Source organism: Poromitra crassiceps (genome assembly GCF_964638095.1).
Source record: "Poromitra crassiceps genome assembly, chromosome: 7".
NCBI lineage: Eukaryota > Metazoa > Chordata > Actinopteri > Beryciformes > Melamphaidae > Poromitra > Poromitra crassiceps.
The window spans coordinates 13,115,708-13,143,647 of NC_139628.1; the positions used below are offsets into that span (position 1 = coordinate 13,115,708).

The 27,940-nt window shown below is 44.0% G+C and overlaps 1 protein-coding gene across 1 annotated transcript; it reads left to right on the forward strand.

Annotated features, from left to right (window-relative positions):
• Window positions 1–26,211, forward strand: LOC310779423 (WD repeat-containing protein 55-like; the record flags this gene model as incomplete). Its single annotated transcript, XM_083639955.1, has 7 exons — window positions 1–289; window positions 1,288–1,426; window positions 8,064–8,378; window positions 10,153–10,456; window positions 15,675–15,781; window positions 20,339–20,608; window positions 22,256–26,211. 7 exons carry the CDS (start codon window positions 1–3, stop codon window positions 22,578–22,580), a joined length of 1,749 nt encoding a protein of 582 aa, XP_083496081.1. The 3' UTR covers window positions 22,581–26,211.
• Window positions 26,212–27,940: the final 1,729 nt, after the last annotated feature.

Below are 27,940 nucleotides of genomic sequence, written 5' to 3' on the forward strand. Positions count from 1 at the left end.
ATGAAAACACGAGGGAAGATACAGATCGATGGTGTCAATGAAAACAAGGTGGCTGAAGTCCTCAACAGCTACCACCAGTCCCCTCCACCACCACCATCACCTATCTTCCCACTGCCACCACCTACTCGCGAGATCGAGCTCTGCAGTATAGGCCAAATCAAGAGAGCCCTTAAAAAGCTTAACCCTCGTAAGGCCTGCGGGCCTGACAGCCCACCACCATGGCTGCTGAAGGACAATGCTGAGGACCTGGCTCTTGTCACGGCACACATTTGGCCCATTTCCACCGCTGGTATCAGCGCGGCCCCGCCCAGTTCGTCTCGCTTTTTTGTCTCATTCCACCGATCAAAAACGTGGACAGCCCGGGTTGAGTCGGGGTTGAGTGGTGTTAGTTTTGGTCCCTGCTTTGTTGAGGTTCCAGTGCTGTGAACCCGGTACCATACGGTGATGTGAAAACACCAGACGACTGATTTGTCAGGCAGAATTGTGTTTACTGTATCTACTGACTCAATGCTGGATACCAGTTTAGTGGGGCTTACCTTAATTCTCTTCTGTTAATGTTATTTCCATCAGTCTTTTGTGTTGCTGCCTTCGGCTCACGTGAAATAAAATCGATCTTGCTCAGCTTTAACATGATGGTGGTTTTCAATTGTTTTGAGAGAGAAAAAGTCCGCTCCTTGGGAAGCCCTTTGTAGTTGTGTAGTTGGCTCCGCTAGGCCGGAGGCGGGGGTTTAGTGAAGCCACGGTTGCCTGGTGAGAGGCCGCCGGGGTAGAGGCTTCCCTTCTCCCCGTAGCGCAACTCCCGTCCCCCGCGCAGCGCATGCATGTGAGTTTGAGTAACAACAAAGTGATATCCATTCTCCTAGCCGATTGTCACATTTGCCCATGTACACTGTAGGTCATTTAGAGGCACCAGTATTTCATAACCAGTTTAAAAGTTCTGTGTATGGATTTAATTTTAACGTTATACGTTATAGCCTACTTCGGCTATGGGCGGAGGGCAGATATGTGGTCGCTATGACGACCAGGTGTGGGCGGAGGCGAGTAAACTTGCTATGGAAACATAGTCTATATCAAGTAGAGACGAGTAAGACCAGGTCGAGTAGAGTATAGGACTGTCCCGAGCCATCCCCATAACAAACATCCACAGTGACACTTCAATGTAAATGGAAGCCCCGCAGCTGGACAAATGGGCGGCGGAAAATAACATGCTCCTCAACGGAGAAAAATCAGTGGAGCTGAGGATCTGTTTCTCCAGAAACCCACCACAACCTGCTCCTCTGTTTCTAGGTGGACAGGAGGTCCCGGTTGTGACCACCACCAAATACCTTGGCTTCCATCTGGACTCTGACCTCAGCGGGAACACTCACACTGAACAGATGGTGAGGCAAGCCTCTAAGCGGCTCCACTACCTGACTGTTCTAGCCAGGCATGGCCTACCACGTGAAGATCTTGGTTAGGCCATGTCTGGAATATGGCAATATGGTTCTTCTGGTGGGATGCAACAAAAATCAGGATGTCCTGCTGGTGAAGGTGCAGAAGAGCTAGGGCCCTCAGGATCATCTCCAGAGGCTCTACCACACTGCCACAACTCCCGTCGCTTCAGAGCAGGAGGGAACAAGCAGCCACTCAGCTGGTCAGAGACATGACATGAACAGCATCCACTTCATGACATGCTCGCACAAACAAGAGCAGAAAACACACAGAGACTGCTACGGAACAGCGGCAACATCACAGACTTTCAGTGCAGAAGAAACAGGCTGAAAGAAAGCAGTAACTCTGCTAATGTCCTTTATCTGCTTTGTGTGGGTGTGTGTCTGTCTGTGTCTGTGTTGGTGGGTGTGCATGCGTGCGTGTGTGTTTTTGGCTGTTTGTTTTTTATTCTTTCGAAATGTTATGGTTTTAGAGTTTAGGTTTTATTATTAGAGATATTTTTTGTAAATTCTGCCGTCTATTCAGTGTAATACTGTGAGCATGAATGAAATAAACTGAAACTGAAACTCATTATTATGATTATTATTATGATTATTATTATTATTACTAGTGCAGTGCCCGTTCCCCCCATGCACCACCCCGTGGGCCCTCGCCTGCACACACACACACACACACTGAAACTCTGTCAGGTCCCCCTAAGCGCACTCCCCAAGTTTGAAAGTCAATCGGGCGAATGGTTCTCGAGATAAATTTGTTTTTGTGTTACCAGTACATCTATCTGGCGCTATGTCGAATTGCATGGAATTTGGCAGTGCACTTCATGGGGTTCCCAACAGCACACCCCAAGTTTGAAGTCGATTCTCGAGAAAAAAAATGCTTTTTGAGTTGCCAGTAGGTGGCGCTATGCCAAATTGCACAAAATGTTGCACTGCTCTCAGTCCCCAGGTTTCCCTTTGGTACTGCACTGCATATTATATTTTTTTTCTCGAACCTCTGGGGGCAGGTTTGTTTCATGTGTGTGCAAACGGAAATCAAGAGGCTCCGTCGGGAACGGAAGAAAATCCCTTTCCGTTTCCTGCAAGCTCTGCCATTGGCTCCAACCGACCGGCTCTGACCATTTATGGATTTCCTTTCCGTTCCCTGCGTGTTTCTCTCAAATCCTTCCGTCACTATGAAACAACAATAACAACTCTAGCTGTTGCTAGTAGCAACTTGCTACAGGCTGACAATTTTATTTTATTTTATTTTATTTTATTTTATTTTATTTTATTTATTTTACTGTCTGTCTGTCTGTCTGTCTGTCTGTCTGTCTGTCTGTCTGTCTGTCTGTCTGTCTGTCTGTCTGTCTCTCTGTAAGTTTCCTTAGTTGTGGGCAAACTATATATTGATGGGCAGCTGTACATAGATTCAAAGATCACTCTGTGGCTTTTTTAAATTTTGACTGTCTGTTTTATCCAGAATGAAATGGTTCACCCTCCAATGCGACGTAGTCATACAGACTCCATTGATAAGGGTTTACATATGGCTCAAGTGAATGTCAAGGAAGGGTTTACATATGGCCAGTGTTGGGGGTAACTCATTACAAAGTAACATATTACACGTAATATATTACTTTAGCAGTAACTAAAGTTACTAATATAACATTACCAATAGGATTTCAGTAATATCAGTTACTTTGTCAAGTAACACAAGTTACAAACTGAGTTACATTTTTTTAATCAAAGCCTTTAAATAAAGATACAATCATTTCCTAATCAAATTGCATGTTGTTATGCAAATAACCACTCTAGATGACAATAACAGGAAAAGGACCAACGTTTAGAATTTTTTGACGGTTTACACGGACTTCAAGACGGTTGAAATTATTTGTCTGGATGGTTCCGGGGCGGCTTGGTCATTCTGCTACTGATGTTATTTTGGTGAAAGTAATGCAAAAGTAGTGTAATAAGTAACAAGTTACTCTACACAGACAGTTATATTGTAAAGTAACGTATTACTTTCAAATGAAAGTAACTAGTAATATGTAGTATATTACATTTTGAAAGTAACTTGCCAAAACACTGCATATGGCTGAATGTCAAGGAAGGGTTTACATATGGCTCATGTGAATGTGAACAGTTTGGTAAACAGTGGATGAAATACTGATACTGATGATGTGCAGGAGAATGATCTGCATGTGCTTGCCATTACTGAGACGCATCTTGACCAAACCATAACAAATGGACAAAATGATCTGAAAGGATACAGTTATAAGGAAGGACAGGAATAGGAGAGGGGGAGGTGTTGCCTTATATTTAAATAAGAGCATAGCAATAATAATAGTATTATAAAGACTAGTGCAATAGCCTACCCGTGGGGCTATTTAACTTTATAGCCTTAGACTGATGACATCACTGATGACATCACCCCCGATGACATCATCACAGAACCTATAACAGCCTCACCAATGGGTACCCTTCCTCCCATTCACACATCATGCTCTCCCACTCTTCACACCAACAATGACATTTTAACATCATTGTCATCAGTGATGCAACGTTTATCACTCACTGATGACATCACAATGATTGTACGCAGACATACATACAAACATACAGACACTCACTGATGACATCATCATCGAGTGCTTTAGTGACATCACTGATGATGACATTTTGACATCACTGTCATCAGTGATGCAAAGTTGTATGTCTGCGCACAATTTGCCAACTTTGCATCACTGATGACATCACTCACTGATGGCATCACAATGATTGTGCGCAGACATACATACAGACAGACAGACACTCCTGGAATTATAGATAGATTGAGTATTTATGCGGCCTTGCCCGTAGCTGGGCTGCTGCTCCCTTTCCCTATTGGCGCCGCGCACGTGCAGGTGTGTGTGTGTGTGTGTGTGTTGCTCACTAAATGTTACCACATCATTGATGTCACAATGCCTCCTTATGTGTGTGTGTGTGTGTGTGTGTGCGCTCCATTATGATAACTGATGACATCTTCAGTCTGTGTGTGTGTGTGTGTGTGTGTGTGTGTGCCACCCTATGACATCACTGATCAGTCTCTCTTGTCAGAATGCCTCCTTGTGTATGTGACATCACTGATCAGTCTTGTCACAATGCCTCCTTGTGTGTGTGTGTGTGTGTGTGTGTGTTTGCGCATGTGTGCGTGCCCTTAGCCTATGACATCACTTTTGACATCATCACTAGCGTGTGTGTGTCTATCTATCGTTCAAAGTGCAGGATGATCTATGGGTGAATGGACTAGAGATCCTGTGGATTCAAGTGCATCTCCCTTTGCAACAACCAATGTTAATTGGGTGTGTTTATACTAGGCCCCCGAAATCAAACACTTTATGCCTGGATAGAATATTTGAAAATATTGATTTGGCTCTGCGTCTGGATGAAAGGATTATTTATGCTTGGAGACTATAACATTGACGGGAAAAGTACTCTCTGATGGCAATCTGGGAACCCAGTCTTTCTGCACGGAAATAGGCCCTGGGACAACCGTACCTTTTTTCACAGCGTGAATCTTCCGCCCAGGACTTCCGCCTCTGTGCTGTGCCGCTCTGTTGTACTGGCAAATATAAGAGTTCCGGTCCCAACCACTAGTGAATATATACGAATTTGGACGTTTAGCCTTCAAAATAAAAGCGATGCAATGTATGTTTTTAAAAGTCACCGCTGCACGGAAGTAGAAGTCCTGGGCAGAAGATCCGCACAGGAAGTCTAAAAAGGTCTGGGTGTCCCAGAATGTATTTCCATGGTGAAATAGACTCTGGGTTCCCAGATTGCTGGTAACAAGACTAGGTTTACACAATTTATGGAGAGTCGTAATTTATTTCAAATAGTAGCCTACAAGATGTCACATTACAAGGTCCTCAAGAAACAGATTGGGGCACAGAACAAAGAATTATTGATCTGATATTTTGTAATGCTAAATCTGCCCTCTTATCGTGGACAGATCATAATATTGTGTGCACAGCAAAACACACCAAAGTGCCAAAAAGACCGGCTAAAGTGACTTTAAGAGGGAGTTTAAATTTTTTTAAATTAGAAGACTGCCAAAGAGATTTGGCCACTGTTCCACGGGGACCTTGTGTATCTTGTGGATGACTTGGATTGTGCTGTTGATTGTTTTACAAAATTGTTTAACGATGTTGTTGAGCACCAAGCTCCTATTAGGAAAAGTACAATTAAAGCTAACCCATCCCCCTCTACTGAAACCACTTTGATAGATATGACTGATGCCTGGCTGAGAGCCCTTGCCCAAGGTAAACTTGTGTCTATAGCCTACTACTTCTTGATTTCACTGCAGCGTTTGATTTGATAGATTACACAATCTCTACTTTAAAAAAATATGTCATTCTACAACAGCATGAGTGAATACTGGATTCTGATTGGCTAGCAACAGTGGTAAATAGGCCAACAATCTACAGTTCGGCTCCAACCGCAGTATCACTCCGCTCCCTGATGAATGAAGAACACCTGTGCTGACTCCGCCCACTGTTAGCCTGTCAGTCTACAAATCTCTAACAAGGAAATGTCCGATTTCGTAGTAACGTTTGATTTACTGGGTGGATTGAGTTTTGAGCAGTGGTTAGATGAAGATGAAGGTGAAGTGAACAAAGAACGACATGGTGAAATTGGGGAGAGAGAACTGGCTGAGCTTGAGTTGTCACGGAGTGAACCTGGGACTGTCAATGGAACTATATTCTGTTGCGGAAGGATAAATGTATTCTGAAACCAGTAATGATTGTAAATAAATGAATTGAATGTTACAATTGTGTATTTTTTATATTATGTGGTAGCTATTGTAGAAAAGATTCGCCTCGTGCCACAACCCTGTACCAGTGGTAAATGTGGCCACAACCCCCTTCCTCTCGTGGTAAATTTCTTAATTTATGGCTTCAGTCAGAATTCTATGAATTGGATGAAATCCTATTTAGATGGCACTCATGGCAGAAAGCAATCTGTCAATGGCTCATTTTCTTCTCCACGTATGACTTCCTGTGGCATTCCACAAGGCAGTTGCCTCGGACCTTTGTTGTACATTATATAGCCCATATATATATATACAAACGATCTTCCCTTAGTGTTGGCCAACTCAGATGCACATAATGTTTGCTGATGATGCAACCATCACAGCAGTAGCACATTCACAAACGCAGCCGCATGAATACTTATCAAATGATCTTAAACCTGTTGTCAAATGGGTGGAAGACAATCAATTGGTATTAAATGCAAATAAAATGGAAAATATGGTCATATGCACCACAAGAAAGAGGAAGAAATTGAAGCCATGACACCTATCATAATGGCAGCATTCAAATTAAAGAGCTTTCAGAAGTCCAATTATTGGGAGTTAAAATATAAAACAATCTCTCATGGACATATCAGATCTTTCTAAAAGAGTGATGGAAATGGCAGGTATGGTTGGGCAAATTGCAAGGTTTTTCATCTTAATAATAATCTCATAGCCTAATCTATAGTCACAGTAATGATTGCTGTGCGGTGTGGGGTAATGCAGCTCAGAGAGAGGTATGAGGAGACTGACATTGACATTAGTTTGTGATGAAGTGACAATGTAGAGATTGACTGACTGCGCTTGACACATGTGGTTAACATTTTGTGCGTTATTTTGCATGCGTGGTATGAGACATATTTTTTGCCTGCTGTTTTGAGAATCACAAGAGTTTTGAGAACAGGTTTAGTTTCAGGAAATGCATCTAAGGGATTGAGGAAAAGAAGTAAAACAGTTGCAGACTTTTAAAATCGCCCACAGGATGAAGTGATCCAGGTTTGCATATTTTCTGGAGTTGATTGATTCCAGGACAATGTGTTAAGATATCTGGATAGAAGTGGTAGGCTATGTTGCAATTGGTGCGGTTGTGACAGTTCGCCACCAGATGGCGCTGGTGGTCGGTTAGAGAGAATCAACAAGCATGAGATGGCATGGCAACATATCAAAAGGTTATGTGAGATCTTACTTTATTATATTGGACGTTACAATTGCAAACCATATAACTGAGTTATTTAGGCCTATTTAGCCTATTGCACAGACATTAATGTGTATTTTAAAGATTTAAATTCAAATAGGCTACTTGTCACTCTTGTGTTACAATGAGCTGAATTAAAGTTCACTGTAAATGCGCATTGATTGACGCAGTTTTTATATCACCCTTGATCAATTCTCATGAACCTCTTATCTTATCTTATCTTATCTTATCTTATCTTTTTTTTCTTTTTTTCTATAGGCTACATACGTGCACTGCGAGTAGCGGCAGCGTTATAAACCACAGGCCAGACTATAAACATAAACACACAGTGGCGTCTTTCATGCAGGCTAGGAAGCAAAACTGCTGTCTGTCTGACCACAGACTGTTTGACGCTAGGCCAATCAGAGGCAGAGAGGGGCGGGTCATGCCTTCGCCTAACCTTCGCCATCATGGGGAAAAATAGCCAGCCGTAGATCTTTTAATACATGATGAAAGTCGCTGGAAGCTTGATGACGTCGACGGTGGGTCTGACTACGAGACTACGCCCATGCCAGGGTAACAACCAACAGTAAAATAGGTACTTGACATCCACTCCGGTAGATGGCGCCCTCTACACCCTGGTTTGTATCAAAAGCTCCAGCGGCAGCATAGCAGAAGAAGAGAAGGAAAACAACATGGCGGCTTCCACGGAACAACACGCTGAAGCTGCTTCTGCTCTGACAGATCCAGAGCCTGAAACCTTTAAACCAGAAGCTACAAGAAACACAGGCGGCACGGAGCCACCAGCAGCAGACCCGGACCCAGACCCAGGTCCAGACCCGGATCGAGAGGACCCAGACTCAGACCTGGACGATGAGGGGGGCGAGCCCGCGGCCCCGCGCGTCCGGGACACACCGGAGGACATCAGGCTGGAGGCGATAGCCAACACGGTGGCCTTCCACCCCACACGGTTAGCTCTGCTTTTTCATAGCTTCATTTGTTGTCATTAGCGGGTGTTTTCAATTCCCGTTGGGGTTAAATTAACTTTCAAAGCGGGTTTTGCTCGTTTAATTTGTAGTTTTTGAACACTTATTAGGGAACACATAACGTTAACTATTAACTAAAGGTTTTCGGCCATAACATTAGCTGGTTGGATAATTTCTCTCTCTTGTCACTTAGCCTGGATGGAAAGTATTCCGGCTATGGGCGGAAGACCCAGAACCAAAGTGCTGTCCTCCAGGAAAAATATTCCGCTCAATTATTGCGTTCTGTTTAGAAAACATGGGCGACTGCCTACTGTTGCATTTCTGTGGGGGAACGAAAACACTGCAGCACAGGCCACCGGAAGACGGGGGCGGGTCTTCTTCTGTCTTCCCTGCCTGTAGTAACGCATACCATCTCCCCTCTGACGGGCCCTACACACCACCAAGTGATGTGGGCGATATACTCGCTATCGCGCCCAGTCACCCCTGCCCCGCTGCTACAGCGTGGTTGGCTGCCTTGATGTATTTCCCTCTTTGGTTGGTCGATTTCGAAATGGTCCGTCCTTCCCTCGCCGCCGTCTGTCGCTCACCACCTTGCAAAGCATGCTGGGATATCTGGCGTCAGGACATCGCAAACAAGAAGACGAGAGGAGGGACCAAAATCTAAATAGACCAATTGAAGACGGAACTACAGCAAGGCAGCCAACCACGCTGTAGCAGCGGGGCAGGGCTTGACAGGGCGAGTGCATATGCAGGGGGTCTGAGAGAGCCTGTTGATGCGAGTTGTCACTAGCTAGTGTCCTCTAGTAAGAGAGTGGCGTCAGCGGAGGACCAAAATGCGAGACTCATTAGCCAATGAACAGCCAGGAATGGGTCTCACGCTACTTTTGCATGCTAAAGTAAAGCTGATAATGTACAATTTGATTCAATGGATGGAAAACCCTTTCAAAGTACAACACAAACTGTCTATTTTGCTGCAACTCGACAGTGCTGCTTTTTTTACTCAAGAGTTCCACTTTCTACTTCCTGGAAAAAAACTGGTCCATTGTAGTGAATGGAGATGTCGGAACTCTTCTATTATACGGCTCTGTCACTAGCTACGCAGCTCCTAGCCAGTGACAACACAGTCCTGAAAGGGGCGAGGCTAGCACGGTAGCACCATAGCCCTATACTGAGCAAAGCAGACTAAAAGTTTTAGTCTGCTTTTAGTAAAAACCCAGTTAATGTGCAATAACACATCTTTAGGCTACTGCCTGTAAGCACTGATTCGGATGATTGAGGCAAAGCCATAGTTAATGGGCTATAGGGCCTTTTCACAACAACCGTTTTGAGGTGGTAAAGCAGGATGTAAAACGGGTGCAGTCAATAACATTAACGAGGGCCCTGGCACTGGAACACCTAATTGGAATGGAACCATCATTGAAGCAGCAGTACTTCCTGCTTTACCACTTCAAAACGGTTGTTGTGAAAAGGCCAATACTTGTACAATAGGAATAAGCTGCTAATAAGTGGTTTGTAATGACTAATAATGAACCAAAACTCAATATGATGTTAATAAGCAACTAGTTAAGTGTTCCCTAATTCATATAAATTGTTACCATCCTGTGTGTGTGTGTGTGTGTGTGTGTGTGTGTGTGTGTGTGTGTGTGTGTGTGAGAGTGTGTGAGATAGCCTCGTTTTTCTTTTTATTTCGGTTAACGAAAATCAGTTTTGTCCACACCTAGTTTTCATTAACGGTGATACCTTTGCCGCCCCGAGCAGAGACATCCTGGCCTGCGGGGACATTGACGGGGACATCTACGCCTTCCGCTACTCGTGCGTGGAGGGCGAGACGCGGGAGCTGTGGTCGTCGGGTCACCACCTGAAGTCGTGCCGCGAGCTAGCCTTCACGCCGGACGGCACGCGGCTGCTCAGCGTGTCCCGGGATAAGGCGCTGCACGTGCTGGACGTGGAGCAGGGCCGCCTGCTCACACGCATCCCCAAGGCTCACACAGCCCCCATCAACACACTGCTGCTGGTGGACGACAACATGGTCGCCACGGGGGACGACGCGGGCACGGTGAAGGTGAGGAGAATGTACCCCGTTCAATATTACCGATACTACTAATACTACTACTACTACTACCAGTAGTCGATGTGTACATACATTTCAAGGGGGGTGGTGGGGTCTTAAAGGATATATATATATATATTTTTTACAACCTGGAACCTATTTTCCACACTGTATGTGTCTAAGGGACTCATCGTGACATATTTTGTTCAAATTGGTCGAGTACTCACCGAGTTTACAGCTCAAGCAATATCGTCAAACAACTACCAGTGTAACAAAGTCGGGCAATTGTGCACCGTCATTCCACGTTCGCTAAAACTGCTTGTTTTGACGCTGGGAGACTCAAACTGTCATTATAGTGTCTGGCAACATGGAAATTGGAAACGACTCTATACATGAATATGTCACAAAGGCTAGGGCCATATGATTTCCACAAAACGGATCGAAACATGGAATTTAGTAATAAAATGGAATCCACTATAAAACATGGAATCTTGCAGAATTGTCCATAATTTGGCTGACATTGATAAAAAAAAAGTAAGTCTAAAGGTCATTACACATCGGGAGCGTATTTTTCGTGCGATTAATTTGCACGTATATAATATTTTCCGAGCCTATATCAGTCAATGCAACCGTGCATACCAAAGGCGAAGTTTCGCTGAGTGTTATTGCGGTGTTTTTTTTTTTTTCGGACCACGGTCGATTTTTCTGTGGCTGTGATTGACAGGTGGGTCAAAACTCGCATCGCAATTTTGTGCTTTATATTCGCATCGCTCTTGGTGTGTAACAGCCTTAACTCATTGAATGCCAATGACGACAGCTGTCGTCAATTCAAATACTGACGTAGAGTGCCAATGACGACGGTTGTCGTCAATTGCGTTTTTTGACGGTGGGACGTGGATCAATCCCTGATACATCTCTGGTACAACTATTGTAGCTATTGGAGGTCTATAACCTATTTTACAGAACCCTTAGGTGGCGACAGTGCTCTCCACATAACAGAAAGGCAAGGAAAAAACAAAGAAGAAGTCGTTATGGAAACGGAAATCGCATCGCATCCGTATGCATCGATATGCTGAAGCACGTTACTGCAGCTGTGCCTGCAGCAGCCAATCTGCTCCCACAATTGAGCCGCTCTGTGTCGGTTGCGACAGCACATCCGCACATCCACACCGTGGAGTTATTATTCTCAACTGGAAGCATCGTTGCCGGTGACAAACACACGCGGAACGCTGTAAAAAAGCTGCACCCTTCACTGTGCGCACAGCAAACTCAGCAGAGAGCCACCACAGACAGGAGGAGGAGTGTGCAGTTGAGGCGAGGCGGGGCGGGGCGGGGCGGGGGGGGGGGGGGGGGCACGCAGAGCAGCACGCAACACCCAGACAGACCCAGGCAGCAGGACAGGATTGACAAACGCAAGCCAGAATATCCGATGCCCACCAGCAGCAAATCAAGACCAGCAAGAAGCTGCAACCAGCAGCGCACGCAGGGGCCAGCGCTGCTGGTTGTAGCTAAAAATATTATTCTGCCAAACAAAATTCCCTGGCCTAAACTGTTTTATTGAAGGAAATTATTTTTGAGGTGTGACTACATTAGAAAAGATTAGCTTCAGAGTCAGTGTGTGCTTGAAATGTTTAATTTCACAAAAGGCCAATTATCTCAGCTTCTAGAAAAAAATTGCTGTTTTTGGATGAATCAAGCTATCTTCTCCGGCTCATAACTAAAGAACGGAAAATGGGATCAATAAACTTTTTTTTGCAGATGATAGAATAGAGTCTCATCGTTCTTTGTGCGTGTTCAGTGTTTACATAGTAATATCACACAATATTCTGTGGGCCTCGAGAAATCACTGAAAACGCTCTGAAACTCTGGCACTGGGAGCGTCCGTTCTCCAAAAGTGGCTGGCACTCAATGAGTTAATGATCAAAATCAAAAGTAGACCAAATTATTGTAGGAACCTAAATGATTTCATAATTGTAAAATGGAGAAATAATTCCGTTTTGAGAGGGGGGTTGATCTTGCGTGGGACCCTTTCGTTTCCACTTTGAGAAACATGTCGAAGAGGCTGTCTGAGAGAGTCAAGTCATTCCCCCCCCCAAAAATGTCCTAACCCCTAAATTAGAATTAAAATTGAAAAATCTGAATTTGGAAAAAAATATAATGGATTTAACGTCATTGTGAAAATATCTGTGTTTTGGAATTACCAGATGAGATAAAGTTGGAAAATAAGCAGAGCGTTTTGTGTGCCCTCTGTTCTCCTGCACCGCTTCGTTACCAGCTGACCAGTCAATCAGAGTGATTTCTCTACCAACTGACCAGCCAATCAGAGGGATTTCTCTACCAGCTGACCAGCCAATCAGAGTGATTTCTCTCACCAATGACCTGGCGCCGATTCAACATGTTAAATCATCCGGAAAAGCCGCCGCCATCAAAGCAGACTAGAGCCAGCGGTGCGCGACACACCACAAATACTAGAGCGACAGACGCCCAGACATGGCCGACAGCCGACTGTCAGCTTGCTGTGTCTGGGGCTTTATAGCCTAATTTCTATAATAATATCTTCTCATATAATTTCTATGAGGAAGAGCACGGTGGCGCAGTGGTAGCGCTGTCGCCTCACATCAAGAAGGCACTGGGTTCGATTCCCGCCTGGGGCACTTGTGTCACCTTCAAAGGAGAAAATGCCAGCTGCCACAGTTTAGTACAGCAGCAAACAACATACGTGTTTCAGCAGGTAGGCTTCATCAGCATTGACAACGCTGATAAAGGCTACCTGCTGAAACATGTACGTTGTTTGCTGCTGTACTAAACCTTATTAAACGCTTAAAGGACATTCTGGAGTGCTGGACCTTTTCTCCGTTTTACGTTTCTACCTTGATTTACCGGTACTTTATTTTGGAGTGTGCTCGCTACTGCTGTTCTTTGGTGTGTCACCATCCCCATGTCCTCAGTGCCTACAGCCCAGGTGGGGTCGTCAAAAAGGCCTTTCTGTGTGGAGTTTGCATGTTCTCCCCGTGTGTGTGGAGCATGTTCTCCCCGTGCTCCCCTGGGGTTTCCTCCAGATAAGAACCTTATCGTGAAAAAAAACAAGTTGATTGCCCCAGGAAAATGCCATTGTCCCTTGTCTTATGGAGACAAACTGATAACGGTGAAGACAGCGTGCAGGGCGGAGGACCAGCTCTTTCTTGTTGTTTTCACATCTTTAACTTTCTAAACTATCTCGGTTTTGTTTTTGAAGTCTGAGAATAGATGCTCTGATATTTGAATGAACGATTCATTCATGTATTCAACGTCCGTCTCCTGAGCTGCCACAAGTTGACTGAGATGTTTCTTCTTCTTCTTATTTTTGGTCTATATGCTTAAAGCTACACATTTTACAATTGGATTATGTAAGAATCAATTTAGGCCTCCTACAACAATAACGTTTATTTCCATTAGGGATGCACGATATATCGGCAATCATATCGGTATCGGCCGATGTTAGTCATTTTTTAACATATCGGTATCGGTCCGATGTTGCAATGTTAATATCTGTTATCGGTATCAGCCAAATTCTTCACATTGAGATGAAATAATGCAGTAAATCTATGATTTATGGGCTTTTACAAATGTTTTTGAAATAAATAAATGCATTACTTTTTCAAATTCAGTGTTTACATGTGTTTTTCAGTATGTACAAAATTTTATTATCATAGAAATGTGTTTTTATACAGATCATATCGACATCGGTAAATATCGGTTATCGGCCATAACGGCAATGTTAATATCGGTTATCGGCATCGGCCAAAATTTTCATATCGGTGCATCCCTAATTTCCATATAGTTTTCTGGGAAAGCCACAGGGAGCCACTGGAGAGGGGGTCAAGAGCTGCAGGTTGCCTACCCCTGCCATAGTGAAATGTGTTGTTGACACATGAAGAAGAGAAAGCTGTGGGGGCAGTGTTGTTTGAAGCTGAACATGACCTGCCATAGTGAAATGTGTTGTTGACACATGAAGAAGAGAAAGCTGTGGGGGCAGTGTTGTTTGAAGCTGAACATGACCTGCCATAGTGAAATGTGTTGTTGACACATGAAGAAGAGAAAGCTGTGGGGGCAGTGTTGTTTGAAGCTGAACATGACCTGCCATAGTGAAATGTGTTGTTGACACATGAAGAAGAGAAAGCTGTGGGGGCAGTGTTGTTTGAAGCTGAACATGACCTGCCATAGTGAAATGTGTTGTTGACACATGAAGAAGAGAAAGCTGTGGGGGCAGTGTTGTTTGAAGCTGAACATGACCTGCCATAGTGAAATGTGTTGTTGACACATGAAGAAGAGAAAGCTGTGGGGGCAGTGTTGTTTGAAGCTGAACATGACCTGCCATAGTGAAATGTGTTGTTGACACATGAAGAAGAGAAAGCTGTGGGGGCAGTGTTGTTTGAAGCTGAACATGACCTGCCATAGTGAAATGTGTTGACACATGAAGAAGAGAAAGCTGTGGGGGCAGTGTTGTTTGAAGCTGAACATGACCTGCCATAGTGAAATGTGTTGACACATGAAGAAGAGAAAGCTGTGGAGGCAGTGTTGTTTGAAGCTGAACATGACCCTCCATAGTGAAATGTGTTGTTGACACATGAAGAAGAGAAAGCTGTGGGGGCAGTGTTGTTTGAAGCTGAACATGACCTGCCATAGTGAAATGTGTTGACACGTGAAGAAGAGAAAGCTGTGGGGGCAGTGTTGTTTGAAGCTGAACATGACCTGCCAATAGTGAAATGTGTTGACACATGAAGAAGAGAAAGCTGTGGGGGCAGTATTGTTTGAAGCTGAACATGACCTGCCATAGTGAAATGTGTTGTTGACACATGAAGAAGAGAAAGCTGTGGGGGCAGTGTTGTTTGAAGCTGAACATGACCTGCCATAGTGAAATGTGTTGTTGACACATGAAGAAGAGAAAGCTGTGGGGGCAGTGTTGTTTGAAGCTGAACATGACCTGCCATAGTGAAATGTGTTGACACGTGAAGAAGAGAAAGCTGTGGAGGCAGTGTTGTTTGAAGCTGAACATGACCTGCCATAGTGAAATGTGTTGACACATGAAGAAGAGAAAGCTGTGGGGGCAGTGTTGTTTGAAGCTGAACATGACCTGCCATAGTGAAATGTGTTGACACGTGAAGAAGAGAAAGCTGTGGAGGCAGTGTTGTTTGAAGCCAGGCGGTCAGAGTGACTGACGCTGCTGTGTTGTGTTGTTGTCCTGCTGCAGGTGTGGGACATGAGGAGAGGGACAGCCATCATGGATCTGAAACACCACGACGATTACATCAGTGACATCACTGTGGACCAGGCCAAGAGGATCCTGCTCACCACCAGGTTAGGACTACACATCCACCAGCATCAGTCTCACATCACTACACTAGGGATGGGCATTTTAAGCAAATTAAATACTCGAGTACTCTCCTTCTATTATGAACGAGTACTCGAGTACTCGCGCGGGGTGGGGGTCTGTGTGATTACTATGGTAATGACGGAGCAGGGGTAATCTGCTGTCTATGGGGCTGTTCACACATAACATTTGCATTTTTGCATGGAAAAATCACTACCTGGAGCATTTTTTGTGAGGAGAGGAACTGACTGATATTAGGTGAGGTGGCGCTAAGCGAACGTCTAAAGCCTACCTCAGACAGCATCTCCGATGGTTGGATGGATGGCATTAGCGCTTCGGAGCGGACAATATTGTTGTGAAACAAGCGAAGGCTCAATTCCAATACATGTCCATTGTCCAGTATCAGCCATTTTATTTTATGATCACTGTTACACTAACGTAAATCCACGGATTACAAGGTCCGGTGTTCTGCCAAAAAGTGAAAACTGACCACTGCTGTGTGATTAACGTTACAGCTGCAGCTAAATAGTGATCACCATGAAACGATTGTCTCCCAAAAAGCGATTCTTTCTCCACATTTCTTGTAACATTATGGGAAACGACAGTGTAGTCAGTAAACTAATGCAAATGAGTTTTACCGGGCGTGCGCTATGAAGAAGCGTGCATCTGTCTCCTTCGGGAGCATATCTTCAGCCACCATTTTCGGGATGAGCTGGAAAACTTCAGGTTAAAACTCAACTTCAACGAACGAAGCAGCAAACCTTGTATCATAATACTCGTTGTGATGTTATATGGCGTGAAACTATGGCTGTAACGCATTACTCAAAATAAATAAGGTTATGTTACAATAAGCCTTTTATTTTGAAATCAACAAAGCCGATGACGTACTTGTACATTCTGGCTGACTTGATGCCCGTGCAGTTCATGCTGCCAGATCCACATAACGATGCATGCGTAGATTTATACATTTTTAAAGGGGTGGGGAGTGGGGCGAGTACCCGAACAGCGGAAACATTACTCGAGTACTGACGTTATGAACGAGTACTCGAGTACCTGAGTACTCGCGCCCATCCCTAATCCAAATACTCGTTGTGATGTTATATGGCGTGAAACTGTGGCTGTAACGCATTACTCAAAATAAACAAGGTTATGTTACAATAAGCGTTTTATTTTTTAAAGCAACAAAGCGGATGATGTACTTGTACATTCTGGCTGACTTGACGCCCGGCCGTGCAGTTCATGCTGCCAGATCCACATAACGATGCATGCGTAGATTTAGACCATTTTTAAAGGGGTGGGGAGTGGGGAGACTACCCGAACTGCGCAAACGTTACTCGAGTACTGACGTTATGAACGAGTACTCGAGTACCCGAGTATAAAAGGCTATAAAAAAAAGCATATATAGGCTATAAAAACTGGTCTATTGTTGTCATGATTCCCGCTCCCTTTGACTTTTTTCCCCCGTCCCCTCCCAATCCCGTGATGAACAATGAAATGACTCCCATCCCGTGACCCACGGGAATCCCGAAAAAAATTCAGCCTCTATTTTGTACACATCCAAGTACAGAACTAAGAACAAGAGACATACATGACACTGTTAAAGCAAGGATCCCTGTATAGCTGACAGTGTTGGGGGTTTTATGCAAATAACCACTAATAGATGACAATAACAAAGGAAAAGAATAACATTTAGAATTTTGGATGGTTTACACTGACTTCAAGGCGGTTGACATTATTTTTCTGGATGGTTCCGGGGCGCCGATGTCATTCTGCTGCTGCTGTTGTTTTGGTAAAAGTAATGCAAAAGTAGTGTAATAAGTAATGAGTTACTCTACACAGACAGTAATATTGTAAAGTAACTTATTACTTTCAAATGAAAGTAACTAGTAATATGTGGTATATTACATTTTGAAAGTAACTTGCCCAACACTGATAGCTGACTACAGTACAAATGTAGCCAACACCACAGAAGAATACAGGAGTCAAAGTCAAATAAATTCAGTCAATACGTTTTAGTTAATGTGTCACATTGACTCCATATGAGTACCAGAAATGATTACCGTAAATTCCGGACTATAAGCCGCGGCTTTTTTCCCGTTTTTTGGCCTTTTTTGCCCCCTGCGGCTTATATAACGGTGCGTCTTATCTATGGATTTTTTCCAAAAAAAAAAAAAAATCTCTCTTTTTTTAGCACTCTTTCTAACTATAAATCCACTTCTGTTTTAATTTCCTCTCTTGCCCTCTTTTAACAACATAACATAACATAACATAACACAACACAGGTAAGCAGAAAGAAAAAGACGAAGCAATCACGCCATGAATGAGGAAATGACTCACCTGCTGGAGGCTGGAGATACACGCTTGGGCTAAACTTTTACTCCGTGAAACACTATCGATTAAGTCCGACATCGCTCAGAGGTTTTGAGCAGCTTGAAAACAAGTTTGAAAACGTGCAGAAGTCCATCCACTCACTCACTAAAGAAACTAAGGCAACCGTGAACAGAGTTTATAATAGTAAAAGAAATAACATTCGCCTGATCAATGTAAAAGAGGAGCTGAGATCGGTGACATGGACGCTTTCGTGGCAAAATCCTGTGTTACATCCTGGACCTGAAGGAAGGCGAGAAACCACCAGAGGTGGACAGGGCACACCGGGCGCCTCGGCCACGTCCAGACCCGGCCTGCCACCGAGGGCCATCTTCATCTGCCTACTCCGCTGGCCCGACCGTCAACTCATCCTCCAGGCTGCGGGGAAGAAGCCCCTCACCTGGGAGGGTACGCGCTTTTTCGTCCGGGCAGGACCTCTCCGCGTTGGTGCAACAGAAACGCGCAACATACAACAGCATCATCGAGTCAATGGATATCGCTTTGGCGTACTGTACCCAGCGAGACTCGTCATAACCAGACCGGACTATCTTTAGCACTCTTTCTAACTATAAATCCACTTCTGTTTTAATTTCCTCTCTTGCCCTCTTTTCACCACACCGCGGACACTGTGTGCCCAGCGGCGGAACAAGAGCTCAAAGTGAAACTGCCGAATATCTTTTGAGTTGGACTGGTCAATAGTACTGTGAGTAACTAAAATAAAAAAATAAAAAACGGAATTCTCTCTTCTTTAGCACTCTTTCTAACTATAAATCCACTTCTGTTTTAATTTCCTCTCTTGCCCTCTTTTCACCACACCGCGGACACTGTGTGCACTGTAAAAAAAACAAAAAATACCACAATGTGTGATTTTGTCTGGGGATTAGTGACCTGACTTTTGTTTTGTTGAAATGTTAATAAATGGGAGCTTCCCCAAACAGCGATCTCTTTCCCGACATTCCTCTCTGTGCACGAACCCTTTCATATGGTAATTAAACATCAAAACACCCGCGGCTTATAGACCGGTGCGGCTTATAGAAGAAAAAAATAGTCACCTTTGAAGGTGCGGCTTATAGACCGGTGCATCTTATAGTCCGGAATTTACGGTACTACACTGGACGAATAGGACACTCCTCTTTATATTGGATTTTAGTGCTTCTTGGATTTTATATTAACATTTCTATGGAAAATTCCTGTTTTACGTCAATAGCTTCCATGTAATGTGATGTAGTAACATAAAGCACTAAAATCCAATATTGAAATTGTTTATTAGGATAAACCCCTTGAGATGTGCCATCTCGTTTTAGAGGGGGTCCCAAATATAAAGATAATATATAATATAATATAATATAATATAATATAATATAAAGAGGTGTGTCCTCTTTGATTCAGAGTCACCGCCTCACATTACATGGAAATTCTATTATGGATCCTTGAAAAGTCATGGACAAGTTTTGAGTGAAAATGTGTGAGAACCCTGAAGCTAGCATAGAGGAAACAGGATTTTTTTAAAGGTCATTGAATTGCAAGTGCCTCAAAAAACAAAAAGATATTTTTTTCCACCACTAGATGGCACTGTGACTCTTTAAATCTCCGTTACATTGGTCTGGGTTGGGGATAACTCTGTGATGTAAATACATGACATCAGATGTGTTGTTATATACCGTAGATTAGTTGCACCTGTTTTCCTTTGGGAAAGTCAAGCATGTTGGATAGATGAAGTGGGATAAACTAATTCATTTTCAGCTGGATTTTATTTGTACAAAAAGCTCTGTCCAGTAACCTGAAGAACTTTATTTTGAGATTTGTGAGAGTGAGAGAAGTAAAGTGATTCTCTAGAACAGGCAGACAAAAAAAAACTAAATTTGTTTTACAATGAGGTGAAACAGAGGAAAGTATACTTTTTTTTAAGCTGAAACCAGCAAATGTTTGGTATTTTTACTGATAAATTACCAAAACCTTTTTTGAATTCTAATCGATTAAGTCCATGTTGATCAATGAATCGACTAATCAGTTCAACGCTGCTTGACAACATACCATGTGGCAAGAAGCATTTGATCCAACACAGGTTAAACACTTCCACAATTCATGACTGTTATGATTTTTTTTTTCACAGTCTGCAATTTGTATTTACAATCAGTCAGACAGAATGAAGGCAGCGTGATCTCTCCTCTCCACAGTGGTGACGGCACCATGGGCGTGTTTAACATCAAGCGCCGCAGGTTTGAGCTGCAGTCGGAGCCTCAGAGCGGCGACCTGACGTCGGTGGCGGTGATGAAGCGCGGCAGGAAGGTGGTGTGCGGCTCTAGCGAGGGCAGCGTTTACATCTTCAACTGGAACGGCTTCGGCGCCACCAGCGACCGCTTCGCCATCAAAGCCGAGTCTGTGGACTGCATCGTCGCCGTCACCGACAGCATCATGTGCGCCGCGTCCATGGACGGCTTCATACGGTGAGTCACACGGGGGTTACAGGCAGCGCTATAGATATAAAGAGCCCAGCTGTGCACGCCTGGTTAACACCGACTGGAACGGTACCCGAGCGGCCTCGTCTTGGAAAGGCAGTCTCTCTACTCAGTAGGGCTGTGAATCTTCACTGGCCTCACGATTCGATTACGATTGAGAGGGATTCGATTCGATTACGATTATCGATGCATCTCGATGCATCTTAAATCGATGCATCACTTTTTTCCACAATACATGATTTATTTTTTCTCACTTTCTTTTTTCTCACTGTGTGGCTACATTCAAAATAAAAGTGCATTTGGAATTGCATTGTATTATGATCCATAATTAAAATAAACAACTGCATGTACTTCCATTATATTTTATTTTATTCTAAAAAAAATAATAATAATCGAATTTTGACATTTGTGAATCGATGCAGAATTGTGCACGTCCGCATCGCGATGCATCTTATAATCGATTATTTTTGACACCCCTACTACTCAGTAGGGATGGGGGCGAGTACTCGGGTGTTAATGACCACTTTATTTTCAAGGCACACAGGTAATTGTAATGCTAACACTGTCACACATCATGTATGCTCTGAGTGCAAGCAGTAATTTACAGACATGGTGATGTTTTATTTTGATGACATAGCCTAGCTTTGGCAGCCTTCTCAAACAAAAAACAACGTTTGGTAACGTGTATTTCAGGGTTGTTTAACGTTCGGTGATTCAGTGAAGGAGCTGCCCCGCGTTTGATTCCACAAAGTCACGTCGGAGATGTCCGCATTTGTGAAATTGGTGTCGCACAAGAAAGACTACGGGCTTAACAACGCTGTCAATTTACGTGAACATGAATTGAAACTCACTCACATTGAATTCTTTGTAACGTTTATAGACAACGGTGTTCTGCTTTCCACGTCCTTTGTATTGACAATTTCTTCCACGTCTTCTCCCTGCACTCACGTTCTCTTCTGTGTTACTGTTGATTCACTTGGTTGGAGGTGTGTGGTGCCGGGTGAGATCAAACATGCTGTTCACGTCACTACTAGCACTGCCCATTGTCAAGGGACATGATTGGCTGTTTATGAGCTGGGGCGGGTGCACGCTCGCGGTTTGTCTGTAAATGATTGGCTTGGTTTCCGTGTCACTCGTAGCACGCTGTATTAACAAAGGACGTGATAGGCTGTTTATGAGCCACGGACCATGGCCACGGAGCAGAAGCGTTCTTGTTTTTTTCATGCAGTCTATCGAACGGCTCTATCGAGCCACTTTTTTCTATTGTATTGATCCCGTGTCTGTCGCGATATATATTGCTATCGTTTTATCGCCCAGCCCTACTATATCGATACAGGCACAGAAAGGTGCCCATACCTGCTGCAGGCAATCCACCGTCCAACTAGGACATTCTGCATGTGGATCCGCCCCAATCCAACCATAAATGGTCGATGCCAATTACCACATGGCGCATATAAATGGGCCTGATTATCAATTGAACAGGGACATTGCATGCAGGTGTTCATGCAGTCACTGGATAGGTCAGGCGTTCTTTTAGTTCATCCTTTGTAGGGGTCCTAAGCACATGCAGTTAGTAAATGAGACCCCTGAAATATAAACAGAAGCATCTTCTCCTCTCCTCTGTTCTGCTGCCAGAGCGATCAACCTGCTCCCCAACCGGGTGGTGGGCTGCGTGGGGCAGCACGTGGGCGAGCCCATCGAGCAGATGGCCAAGTCGCGAGACGGCGGGCTGCTGGCCAGCTGTGCCCACGACCAGCTGGTCAAGTTCTGGGACATCTCCGGCCTGCAAGGCCTCAGCATCAGCGACTACCGCAAGAGGAAGAAGAAGGACGGACGCATGAAGTCCCTGAGCAAGAAGGCTCTGGGAGACAACGACTTCTTCTCTGGACTGGTGGAAGAGACCGAGAAGAAAGAGGAGGAAGAGGAGGAGGAAAGCGACAGTGACAGTGGCAGCGATTAAAGGAACAGTTCTCCCCCAAAAAATGTAATTTGGTCATTAACGACTGCTCCTCATGCCAGTACTGTACAAACTCGGGTGAGTTTGTTTTTCTTCACTAGCGTTATCCCCCTCCAGTGTATCCAGTGTGACCGGTGGAGTGGAGGCTGCACAGCAGCGCAAGTTCGCTCATTAATCTCCCCTAATTACCCCCATTAAAAAAAATCCAGTTCCTTTAGGTCACCTGTAGGGGTGCTCTTTACACTTCCTGAAAGATTCAGCGCGATCGCATTTAAAATGGCATAGCTGAACACAATTTCTGCTTACACAATTAGACTTTGCATTCTTCTTAATTATAGGATATTATTTCAGTAGCTATTGCCGTTCTCCAGGCTAGCTGCTGGAGGAGCTTCTTCCAGTGAATGGAGACTCTGGGGAGCTGGACCTTCTGATTCAAAGGTGACAACAAATGTCCATAAAATTCCTCCATAAAGCATGTGTAGTATAATATTCTTCTTTTCTTTTTCAGATTTTTTTAATTTTTTATAATTTTGCCTTTCTTAGACAGGACAGTATATTGACAGGAAAGGTAGGGAGAGAATGAGTGGATGACATGCAGCAACGGGCCACAGGTGTCATGATCGAACCCGGGTCGGCTGCAGGAAGGACTAAGGCAAGCCTTTGTGGTACGTGCTCTACCAGGTGAGACACCTGACGATGTATAAGTAATTTGATCCATTAGTTCATGGATTGGCATTGCATGTACTTCCGCATTAACAGACCTCACAAGATGGAGGTTGGCTACTGCCGCACACACTAACGTCACGCGGCCACGCTGGCTTCATGATGTTTGGTAATGAAGGAATTCTATGGACATTCGTTGTCCTTTATGAAGCAGAACATCCAGCTCCACAGAGTCCCCGTCCACTGGAAGAAAGTCCTCGAGCAATGAGCCTGAACTCCAGGTGAGTTGTTGTATGAAGAGAAAAACACTCACCCGAGTTTAGTACTGGCATGAGATGAGTCGATAATGACCCAATTTAAAGTAAACCTTTGTGTGAACTATTCTTTAAAGACAGCTTACACTCAGTTTTGTGATTTGAAATGTGTCTTTGCTGTGCCTGTGGACAGCTCGGTCTGAACTAACGAACTCGGTCTGCCCTTTGCTGGAGAGACTTTTGTCCCAAGTGCCTCACGGTGTCGTGACTGTGTGAGTTCAGCGGGACTCGAACCCCCGCACCCTGGCAGCCCCGCCCACTGAGTCACATGGGACCGCGAACCAGAGCCGGGCGGTAATTCTGTATCATCGTCTTAAAGTGGAATCATAACGGCGATGATATATGGTGGTTTTGGGGGATTTTGTGATGCACTATCTGACATCTTTGTCAATCTTTTTCATATCAAGAACCCCAAATTTAGTCCACATTAGAGACTTCCATTATGATAAGATTTTGTCTCTCGGACCCAAATCAGAATATTTTCTTATTGTCGATTATGCGTTTGTCAGGGATTCCATGACTTCCTGTATTGTAGGTAGAGAGATAACGGAGGAGGCGGAGCGTTTTGAACACTCAGGGTGGAAAACTCTATTTGGAAGAGCGAGTCCAGCCCATTCTGTACTGTCTTGCTGATGCACGTATGATGTATGATACATCATACACTTCTTATTTCACAGATTCCCCACTGAAAAACAAATGTATATGAAGAATCAGAGGGATACCTGTTCACATTTTAATACATTTGGCCCATTGTCACTACCTACAGTGTAGCCTCGGTAGCTAGCTAGTATAGCTCGCTAACTAACGGTGGAGCCACATTAGGGCGTGGTTTGACGCATGCTGACGCCTGGCTGCTGCCATGCTCGTTTCTCTCTTTTACATTGCTTCTTTGAAAATTGGTGGTAGAGAGGAATCGGAAGAGGACAGGAGAAGAGGGTAGGACCTAGGACGAGCTCAAATTGGCTAGCTTAAAATGTTGTCAAACTCCACCCCGCCCCCTCTGTCTCCCACTGTCGCTTCACAAGCCTGCTCCGCATCGCCTGGTATCCCAGCATGCTTCGCGAGGCGATGAGCAGCGTGTTCAATACAAAGTGAATGGGCAGCAGCGTCGGCATGCGTCAAACGACGCCCTAATGTGGCTCCACCGTAAGTAAGCTAGCTAACTTCCTGCAGTTCTTGTCCCTGTTGTTACCGATGCTGCTGAAGTTCTATTGTGTGTAGAGATGGAACAATATGAAAATTTCACATCACAATTATAGTAGTGTCGCTGGCCATCCTCCTCTCCCTTCCGTCCGAGGAGTCTGACTCCGCAGGTCCCCATAACTGGGATAAACCCTCCCCTGCTCTACTCCGCTCTCCCATTGGAGGCGTCGGTTTCAGACGCTGCCGGATTTCCGCTCCCCGCTTAAGAAGCTCTGTCATTGGCTCCGACCATGTCAATCAGAGCGGCTTCCGCTCCCTCCTCCCTGTGTGTTGCTGTAAATAGTCCCCTGCCACCTCAGGGAAAACAACAACGCTAACTAGCTAGCAAGCTAACGGCACAAACCTACACGCTGAAAACGGCAAGTTGGAATGTTTGAAACAATTTTCCAGGGGCACTGCTGCTAAGCACCGCCCATCGCAATCCCACTATGGAGACCTGCGGCGCCAGACTCCTCGGACGGAAGGGAGAGAGGAGGCTGGCCAGCGAGACTACAATTATAGTGACTAAAATGATCACGGTTATCAGTTTTATCATCACGGTATTAAAATGTGCTGAAAATGTTCAAAAAGTACGGTACTAATACACTCACAGAAATCATTTCACCAAGTGTGATATTGAAAAGTCAGACCCAAAAAGGATTGATACACTCACTGAAATCATTTCTCCACGGCTGCACGTTTGCATCTGGGAGACGGTTGCCGGCTTTGGTTGATGATGGACAGTATTTACCATGTTTTTCAAAGCACTGTAATCATGGCAACACGGTAATCATGGTACCAGGGTTTGAATGATTAATGAACATTTGAAACGGTACGGTTATCATTCAAACCGGTTATCGTTTCATCCCTAGTTGTGTGTTGAAGTAACGCTAGATTTCTGCCAATCTTCCAGGTAGAGTTTCCCACCGGAGTTCAAAATGGCTGCTGTGTGAATACGGTCAATTGTGTTAACTTATTGTGAGTGAAATAATGGCAACAATTCATCAATTTACTGGGGGGACCCCTGGTGGTCCCCAGACCCCACGTTGAGAACCACTGGTCTAAACTAATGAAACGGATATTGTGCTTCAAAACGTTGACAAAATGAGCTGTAAAACATTGTTAAGCAATACTATTAGAAAATCTCAGTTTTCTTTGACATCCCACCTAAGATTACACTGTTTCAGACTGTAAAGTAGTCAGACATAAAACTCTGTACATTATTGCTAACAGGCGTTAGCAACCGATGTCCCCCCCCCCCGAAGGTTCCCGTTAAGAAGATTCCCGCTTTAAGACTGTTGGTGGAGCAAATCTAAAACATATCTTTTGTTGTTTCATATTAGTTATGGTTGCTTCCTTCATTTTAATGGTTTGTCCTGTTTACAGACTGTAAGCTGAATAATATTGTGATGTTAACAGACTTTGTGAAAGACTGGTGCCGCCACAAACCTTGTTGAGAAAATATGAGAGAGGTGTGAGTGGATAAAAATGTATTTGTTTAAATTAATCTGATTCACATATGTTGTTTTTATGCACAACCCTAACCCTTTTCTCATCGCTGCCATTTAGTTACGGATGCCTTGCATCTAGCAGTTGTAGTAGGCTAGCAGCCAGTGGTGGAAATACTTTTACTTTAAAGTAGAAACACAGCAGTATAAAAAATACTGTTACAAGTAAAAGTACTGCATTCAAAAGTATTGGCATCAAAATGTACTTAAAGCTACACAAGTAAAAGTGCTTATCATGCATAATGGCCCATTTCAGAGTAATCCAGTACATATTTTATTGTTGAATTATACTTATTAATGCATTAATGCGATTCAAGTCAACTGAATTAAGCAATAGATCACAGCACAGACCATGGTATTATGGTCAGGTCATATTATAGCTAAGGGCTATGACATAATGACCATATATCACTGCCTGAAGTGGGCTGTTGCTTTTATGAAACTGTTACCCGGTATGGCAATATGACAGTAATAGACACAGTCCAATTTAAATAGTTTTTTAAAAGTAGTCCCTCCTGTCTGCCTGCACATAGCAGTTTTAGCAGATGTGGAGGGACACCTTCTAAATAACGTAGAGGACATAACAGGACTGTGCTGCTACTGACGCTATGTTATGCTGCATTTGCACTGTAAAGTATTTTACTGTGTTGTTATGCTGCATTTGCACTGTAAAGTATTTTACTGTGTTGTGCTGCATTTGCACTGTAAAGTATTTTATTGTGTTATGCTGCATTTGCACTGTAAAGTATTTTACTGTGTTGTTATGCTGCATTTGCACTGTAAAGTATTTTACTGTGTTATGCTGCATTTGCACTGTAAAGTATTTTACTGTGTTATGCTGCATTTGCACTGTAAAGTATTTTACTGTGTTATGCTGCATTTGCACTGTAAAGTATTTTACTGTGTTATGCTGCATTTGCACTGTAAAGTATTTTACTGTGTTATGCTGCATTTGCACTGTAAAGTATTTGACTGTGTTGTTATGCTGCATTTGCACTGTAAAGTATTTTACTGTGTTGTTATGCTGCATTTGCACTGTAAAGTATTTTACTGTGTTGTTATGCTGCATTTGCACTGTAAAGTATTTGACTTGACAGTGAAAGAGAGCATTTGACTTGACACACGAGAGTGGAGAGAGGTCAGAGGTCGTTTAAGGAGTCCAAGATGAGTGGCATTTACCTCATCACCTCGGGGCCATACATAGCTCACCTCACTCCAGCAGAAGTGGAAGCACTTACAGGAGTAAGGAGCCCTGTCATTTTGCAGAAGTGGCCCCCCGGCAAAGCAAGTTGAGTATCCCTGTCCTAAAATAACTAGTAACCAGCCCATTTAAATTTCAGTAATTGTAATTGAGTGACTAAATTTGAAAAAGTAATGATTACTAGTTAGATTACTAGTTACTGCAAAAAGTGGTTTAGTTACAGTAACAAGTTACGCCCAACACTGCTCATTACAAACACATGATTTGTGAGTGAACAGTGCAGTGAGAGCGTGCTCTGTGTTGCTGAGCAGAGAGGGTGGAGAGAGCAGCTGTGGACTCTGGAGGCTGGACCTGCACCTGGGATCCACACAGGAAAGAGAGGAGAGAGGGCCGAGAGAGACTGACTCACAGAGTCCTCCAGTCCTCCAGAGCACTGATTCTCAAACTCTTTTGTATCAACGACCACTAATTTAGTCCACATTAGAACCATGGACT